This window comes from Nanorana parkeri, unplaced genomic scaffold (genome assembly GCF_000935625.1).
Source record: "Nanorana parkeri isolate BGI_ZX_2015 unplaced genomic scaffold, ASM93562v1 scaffold1511, whole genome shotgun sequence".
Classification (NCBI taxonomy): Eukaryota; Metazoa; Chordata; class Amphibia; order Anura; family Dicroglossidae; genus Nanorana; species Nanorana parkeri.
In genome coordinates, this window is record NW_017307779.1 from 151,196 (window position 1) to 159,917 (window position 8,722).

The window sequence follows — 8,722 nt, forward strand, 5'->3', positions numbered from 1 at the left end:
TTTTTTTTTTGGGGGGGGGGAATCTTTTTGTCTGTTTTTGTGGCTTCAGTGGGGGCTTATATTATAAGAGCAAAATTATATGCCAGTCTTCTCATAACCGCTACACATTTTGCTTTAAAGGATAACGGCATCTTTAAAGAAAAGAACACATTATTGTAACCTGCCTTGAATACATATCAAAGTGAAAAACTCAGGAGTTATATCTTACAATACAAATACATTCAATTACCATATCTGCAGCTTGGCTGTATTCCATAAAAGACTGCAAAATTTCAGATTAACATGTTCACCTTTTATTAATGTTGTCAGAGAGCGCTCAAGATCACAGGTCATTGTGACTCCATTTTCTAGGATTGCCTTCACAGGTTTAAAACCGAGAACATTCTGTTTTTGGGTGAACCTCACTGTCGCACAAGCATACTTCTAAGTCCTGCAAATAATTTTGTTTATATGGTGGAAGTAGCTCCCGCTATACTTCTGGTCACACCATAGTTACATAGTCAGATTGGAAAAAAAAAGACACAAGTTCATTGAGTTTAACCTGTAGGGGAAAAAATGGAACCCCCCTCCCCCCTATGCTCAGTTACCCATGGTTGATTCAGAGGAAGGCAAAAAAAAAAAAAAATCTGTAAAGGCATGGTTCAGTTTGCTCCAACAGGGAAAAACAATTTCTTCCTGATCCCCTAAGACGATCAGATATTCCATGGATCTGTCCCTCAATTTACTCTGCTAGGTGCTGCAGATCATTGATAGAAGCATTCTTTGGTGTCAGAAATTTCAACAAAAGTAGGGAAATAAAGGCATCCTTCTCTTTGACCCTACTCTCCCTTAGACTTTACTAGCAGTTTGAACCTCCAGTGTGCCTGCTCCTTTCATGTACCTTCTTCTTATGATGTGCACCAGCAATTCAACTGTTAACTTTACTAAAAGAGGTACATAGTCCAATACGAGTCTGGTGCGTTTCTATAGTACACCCAATCCACTTCCTCCAGCTTTCTGGTCACCAATCAGGAAGGGGATGACTGGGAAGCAGACGTAAAAATGATAGATTGCCCAATTAATTTTTTGTTACTGGCACTTGCTTCTATTTGCATTTTACCGGTTGAGTGGTAAACCTAGTTCCACCCACCTAGAAGCTTTTTGGTGGACACGGTTACGTCTGTTTCCTTGCAGCGTGAAGCCGGCTTCCTAGCCAATCATTGAGGCGGGTCACGACCCACCGCCTGGCTTCCGTATTGGCCAGGAACCATGCACCCGGATCCATGCTCCCTCACGGTACTGCCAGTCAGAGGGAATCTCCCCCCTCTGACTGGCAGTTCCGATATCAAGTATCGGAGCATTTGGGCACCGATACCAGTACTGGTATCTGTGCATCCCTAATTTAAACAATCTTCTGGTTTTCTAAGCACATATTATGCATACATGATGAGGTTCCAGAAACACATCCATAAATTATTTTAGCATGCCTTATTAAAAAGAAAACAAATAATGGTTGCAGGTACCAGCATGGAATACAGACACCAAAACATTTGTGTTGTCACTTCCAGATCAGTGGCATGCATGCCACTAAACTTTATTTCTTCTAGTGAAATTGGGTGTTAGGCGTTTGCCTACTCCAAAAATCTTTTTTTTTGTCAAACAACAACCCTAAAATGCCATACCTTTTTAGTGTTGTGTGTTTTTTTTTTTTAAATATTCTCTAGAGATGGATGGGAAAAAAGTAAAGGAAAAATCGTGAACTTTTGAAACCATATTTGAGTACATACTGTATGTAGCCGTTTAGTGCTCTAACTAAATGCTTGTCTCCACACTGTACACTCTACAATACTTAACAATGTTCAGTTCATCTCTGGTATGTATTACCAGATACTATCATAGATTGCAAGCTATGATAGAGATCAAGCTATGATGTCTGCATACAGGCTGTGCATGGTGTGAGTTCTGCTGATCGTTCACATTTATTGTCCGCAGTATTAGTTCTGCCATTACTCCTATTGTAGCTTTACTGCAGTGCTGTAGTTGGGTTTATGATGGGTGTTATATTTGTCATTCTTGCTGTTTGCTACTTGATTAGTTCTACAAAATCTATTTACCATGCCCCAAGGTTTGTAGAGCCAACAACACAGCATATCAAAATGCTATGAAAAGAAAGTAACTGCTTTTATAATGCCTGACAACCTTTTACCATTGTATTCATATTTAGTTGTAAATTGGTGCCCCCATCCACTTCTGTAGCAAAATTATTTTTAAACAATAAAGATAATAATGCCTAGAAAAAAAACAGACATTGAAAATGTTAGTGTCTTTTTAAACTAGTGGTCTGTGGACTAATGCATCGTTAAATCGGTGGTCAGCGGAGGAATCCCCCCTGCTTCGATGGTTAGTATAAGTGGAAGATGAATCAATTACTGCACAAGGAACTCCTAGCAACCTTTCAAGGATCCTTAAAGTTTACCCAATCCTGCATAATACAGATAAAAGTAAAGATTTTTTTTAATAATAATTGTTTAAAGCTGAACCCTAGACAGATATAATAAAAATTAATCCAGCTCTGTAGTCATTTTTACATCATTAAATGTACAGTATTTTGTAAGTGTAAGTACCTGATTTTGACCTTTTGTCAGACTGTTGCAGCACCTGTACAGCACAGCTGTGTGCAAGAGGAAGAAGCAGTACAAGGAGCCAATCAGCCTTGTGCTGACAAGAAGCATGCCGGTAGGAAGGGAAAGCAGAGTAACAGAGATTATCTTATCACTGTGCTGCTTCTCCTTTCACTATCCAGTCACAGGCTGGGGTGGGTCCTTGTAGAAGAAGTATTGGGAGAGTAAAATGTACTCTTCGCAATACTTTGAGCCGGCATGTGACACTGCAGTAGAACAAGAACTGAGCGATCATGAAGAGCTGATCTCTTTGTTCACTGTCTTCTCTCTGCAGAGAGCAATGACTGTCAGTCATCACTCCGCGGGGATTTCACCACCACCTTGCGCTCTCTGTTCCTCCAGCACTCCTCGGAGTGACAGACGGGCGGGGGTGGGCCCAGCTGGCTTTGCCTCTCTAATCAAGTAGAGGGGTAGCCCAGCCCGCTATATACTGAGTTTGGGTTACCAATGTATTCCTGTGACCCAAGAGAACTAAAGCTTAAAAAACGTTTGGCTTTAGTTCTTTTAATGCTACACCCAGTCTGATTGGCAGTATCTTTTGGCGGGAAGCAAGTACCATGGAGGAGAGCTTTGGTTTGAAAGTGAATATTACAACAAAAGCTGCATCTTTTGCCTTTTTAAATGGGCTAATAAATTCATCTTTCTATTTATGGCTGGAGTTCTGCTTTAATATATTTATTTTACCTGGAAGTGGTTATATATTTTTTTTTTCCCCTCCATTAAAATGGAACTTCATTATGCTAACAGGATTGGTTCTCCTTTTGTCTTTGTGCTCAGTTATAATATGCCACAACTTTCAATAAATACTCGTCGGCAAAGCTGCTTTTTATATTTGTGATGGTAGTTGTTACATTCACAAACTGCCTTCTGGGCACCTGTTGAAAATTGGAGGAACGGTAAGCAACTGTTTCCATCAGCAATCATATGCAACACTTATTAGTGCAACTGAGAAATTGAAGTAGAAATCTGGCATAAGCAACACAGAGTTAGTGCTTAAGGCCTCATTCACACACAACGCAAGCAAAATTGTATATTGCGTATATATGAGCGTCTATACGTGCACTATATGCAATCCCAGATTGCATCGCTCGTAATGGAATTTTTAATGTGATGTACGCGTGTATATGCGAGTAAACACGCGCATATGCACGTAAATACGCAGAAATGCCCTGCTTGGACGCATCTCTGTTCCATGCTGTTTTTGTGCATATATGCGCTACGCAAATATACAGCTCCATACGCAGCTGTGTGTATGGAGCCATTTATTTGCATATGGTACAATATGCGCGGCAGTGTGAATGAGGCCTTACACCTGCCTTGTAAATGGAGCTCAGTGTTTTGTTTGTTCACCTTTTGGTATAGGAAGTGTAACAACTGCTAGGTCCCTGTCTTACCTTCCATTAGAAGCTTGGATATTTCATCGTCACGTGTGTGTGTGTGTGTGTGTGTGTGTGTCAAGATTTATCTCCAGGCAGTTTAGTTTTGAATAGAGGTGGGGAAGATTTACTCCCTCTGCCTGTGTCCACATTGGAGAGATTTACTTCTGTAAGTGACCAAGAAAGAAGGTGAGGGAAAAGCCAAAATGTCCGAGTTGTGCCCAAAACTTGCGGAAATCTTCCAATGTATACACCTGTTCTGGGAACAACTGCCATAGTTTGGAATTCCCTTGACTTTGGGAGGTTTTATCTAACTTCATGTGCAACGATGGTACATAGACTAGTCTAGGGTCAAAACCCCTGCTAGGTTATTTGCTGTCATTAGAGAAAAAACATTTTGGCTGATTTTGTTTTTCTTCAGGGCCCACAGGTGTTGGATATCCTCTTGTTACTAGTGTTCTGCTTTGTTTGTTTTCTTTGTGAATAAATGCAGCTATGTAACAGATAGCTTGAATAGTAATCACTACATATACTCATCCACAAGAATTAAAAAAAAAAACCGGCATGTACTCATCCACCTGAACAGTAATCTCTACAGATACTTATGCAACAGAAAAATGATCGCTGTAAAGTCCTTTTGATGAAACCTGTGTTTTCTCCAACAGATAAAGAAGCAGCAGCAGGACGTGTTGCAGTATCTGGAATCCCACAATATTGACTGTGAAGTAGTGGATATTACCATGTCAGAAGAAAAGAGGCAATGGATGTACAAAAATATCCCCAAAAACAAATGGCCTGAGCATGGCAATCCTTTAGCACCACAGATATTTTATGATGATGCCTATTGTGGGGTGAGTATGCCTGCACATTTCATTTCACCTGTTTTTATATTGTATCCAGGCTAGATAAAGAAAATACTATCCAATAAGCCATGTAATAACGTATCTAATAGTCTATAGCAGCCTTTCTCAACAAGTTTCAATGCCTCCCTCGGGTACCTTGGAATTTTCCTCATCGTCATTCCATGCTGCAGACAGGCTTCTGATGTGAAGGTGGAAATGTAAAGTGAAAGGAAGGGGCTGTGATGTAAAAGGAGGGCTTGGGTGTAAAAAAAAAAAAGGACTCTGATGTCAAAATAGTCCTCCTGATGTGAAGGGGGGAGTCGCCTTATGTGAACAGGGCTCCTAGTGTGAGCGGTAGGACTTTGATGTGAAGGGGGGCTCTGATGTAAGGGTTTTTTAAAATATTTATGTATGGGGTCCCCTCTGAAATCCATACCAGACCCATATCTGGGATAAGGTCTGGTTTGATTTTTGGAGGGAACATATTTTTTTTACATTTTAGACTGGGGTGTCTAAACATTTTTGCTTGCTTTTACACTTCTTTTTTTACTTTTAATGGCTGCCATGACAAAAAAAAAAGGTTAAGGGGGTCCATAGTAATAACTGTTTATATTAACCGCTTCAGGACGGGCGACCACATATAAACGTCCAGCTGCCCAATCGATTATACTGTGTGGCAGAATGTGTGCCCCCCCCCCTTGCCGTTACCCTGGGCTCTGCTGTCACCCTGCGCGCCTGGAACTAACCCGCGCGGGTCTTCCCTCATCGATCAGAGGGAGATCAGCAAGCTTCCAGCCGCTGATCTCTCCTTCGATCACTGGACCTGGAAGTGATGTGTATTCCATCACTTCCGGTGCCACTGTGCATTTTTTCTGGCTCTTGTAACCAGAAGAAGAAGCTGATGAAGCAGATTGCTGCTTTATCGGCTTCGTTGGGGTCCGTAAGTGCCATTAGGGGTCTAAAAGACCCCTGATGTCTCCATAAAGAAAACCTGTCACATTTTCTGAGAGCAGAGGCCATGTAGAATAAAAAAATGCTAGTTTTTTTTTATTTTTATGTGGTATTTGCGCAAATGTTTATCAAGCCAGAATTCTTTTGGATAAAATACACTACCAATTTTTTTTACACTCAACATTATTGCCATCATTTAGCCCCTTATGTACGGGCTAGTACATAGGGGGCTAAATGATGGCAATAAAGTTGAGTGTAAAAAAAATTGGTAGTGTATTTTATCCAAAAGAATTCTGACTTGATAAACATTTGCGCAAATACCACACAACATAAAAATTGCAACTAGCATTTTTTTATTCTACAGCATTTTCTGCTCTCAGAAAATATATAATTGTTGGGGGTTTTAAGCTGTTTTCTAGCCGGAAATTCTGATTTTTATTATGTGTGTGCAAGTATTAAGAAATTGCTCCGGACAGCAAGTGGTTAATGTTACTATAACAATATTTATAAGGCTTATATGCAAATGCAGAATTCATTCACATCTGTTTTTTATTGTGCTGACTGCTCTGTACTGATAAAGGCTGAGCTATGACTGGGAGCTATAGGTAACCACACCACTTTTAACTGCCCTGTGTAATTCAAGGTTAAAATTTACTTTTATTTACTCATGAAATAGCCAAAACACTAAAGCAAAGGGTGACATGGTTAATATTTAGGAACTCTGTAAATATATTTGCATGCCTGTAACAACAAAGAAGGATAATAGATAAAAAATGTTGGCTTATTTTACATAGCTGCATCACATCGGCTAAGGAGTATCAAACACCACTTAAGTAAAATTTAAAAAAACATAATTGTATTGGGTTTATGTTTTAATCCCTTTTTAAAGACCCTGCAAGTGCAGAAAAATACCTGTTGCTGTGCCAGAAATGCACTCACTCCTTGTTGTATGCTGACAACATAGTCCTGCCTGTTTGCCTATTGCAAAACTACTAAATTCCTTCCACTGTCCTCATCTCCACAACATAGGGGCTAATTACTCTATAGTCAAAGATAAGAACTAGGGGGGATAATTTGATAAGTGCACTGGATACAGGACCACTCTGAATTTCTGACAAGATAAACAAGCATTGTATAACAGATCTAACCAAACACTTTCAATAGTATATTTATCAGACCATAAAATAAGCAAAGAGAAGTTTAATTTACATGTACTCTGTGAATGATATTGGGGTTATTTATTTGCAGAACTTGTGTAGCACCAACATACAGTTTTTATAGCGTTCTCTGGAGGAGTTCACAGTGTCCCTACCACACATACTTATACCCACTAAAAGTATGTTTTTGGATATTGGGATATAGCAAGAGAAACCGCAACAGCCGAACACGAGAGAACTTAAAATATCACCTCTGTTAGGGTCCCAGGTTGGAATTGAACCCAATGCTGACGGACTGAAGTGCTTGCCACATTACTGCTGTGTTGCCCCAAATGTACCTAACCCATTTACATTAAATGTGTTGATGTATAGCATATACACGCATACAGATTTCAAAAAGATTGTTTTTGTTGTTGTTTTCATATTGGCTCCTAGGTGTGTTCCTTATGTTTATGTGGTCTTCATTTATGGATTATACTGCACATTTTCCGAGGACAAATATAAGCAGTGGTGTTTCACAAGGAAAGTGCCAGAAATGTGTAACTGGCACCACAGTGCAGTTTCTGCAAAGTAAAAACTATAGGAAATGCTTTTGCTACAGATATCATGTCACATGATTCGTAAGAGGCCAGAAACGCAAACTTTGGATAAGTTGTGTGTGCAATGTGCACAGAACAGATAAGACAACACAGTGAGGTTGAGGAACGTGTTACTAATCCCAGTCAGTATTTCTTTCTGCATTCCTAGTTCATTGTTTATAGCTAATATTCATAGCTTGGTGCAGCCTGGGTGTATAATTTATAATGAATAAAGTTTATAGGGACAAAAGAAGTTCCAAAAAGAACCACACCTAAGCATTGCATAAGGAGGCACTGCCCAAAGATAGAATGCAGTCTATTCACTATCATTTCAACAGAAGAAGCTACAGCCACATGCTGCAAGGTCAAGTGAAAAAATCAAGACATGTATGTACATTGTAATCATTAGCACCCAGCATTGTATTAGAATGAAACAGAAGAATATTTGTATCTACTCTGCCAGTATATCTTAAGACGGAAACACATAACTGAATGAGAATACCAAAATAAGTGCTGTGCGCACCATTTCTGTAATTAAATCAGTCTTTATTCTTACCCGTATTTTTAGTAAAACATAAGTCGGGGTCACGTCGGGTAAATAGACACCAAACATGTCAAGCCTTAAAATTGCGTGCGCCCGCAAAATTGCAAAAAAAACGCCTATAGGAGACGATTAAAATGCTTTTACTGCTCATCAGTTTAGTGTTATCAGTGATTAATGGCTCTAAAATGATTGCTCTCATATGTAACGTGCGGCACAATAGGCGCAATCGTCGTTTTTGCACGTAGGCACACCCAACGCATATCTGCGTGTGTATGTGGGGGGCGGGAACTTTTAAAATGTTTTCTTTTTTAATTTTTTTTTATGATTCTTTAATTTTTGTATTACTTTTTTTTTTTTACACACCACTTTATTGCTATTACATGGGGGGCCAAGAAGCCCCCTGTGTGATAGCCAATTTACATGACAGGTCCTCTTAATGGAGACATCAGGGGTCTCCAAGACCCCTAATGTCACCTAGAGACCCCCAGAGAAGCTGATGAAGCAGAGATCTGCTTCATCAGCTTCTGTAGCTGGAGAGTGACACTGAATGCAGGAAGTGATGTAATATACATCACTTCCTGCATTCGGGGACTGAGAGGAGATCAAAGGGAGTT

General features: G+C 39.8%; 1 protein-coding gene across 1 annotated transcript in view; it reads left to right on the forward strand.

Moving 5' to 3' along the window:
• Positions 1–8,722, forward strand: part of SH3BGRL2 (SH3 domain binding glutamate rich protein like 2) — a 33,095-nt gene that overhangs the window by 8,491 nt on the left and 15,882 nt on the right. The window contains exon 2 of the mRNA XM_018570347.1: positions 4,702–4,887. Within this exon, the coding sequence (XP_018425849.1) occupies positions 4,702–4,887 (186 nt within the window). The remainder of the gene's footprint in view (positions 1–4,701; positions 4,888–8,722) is intronic.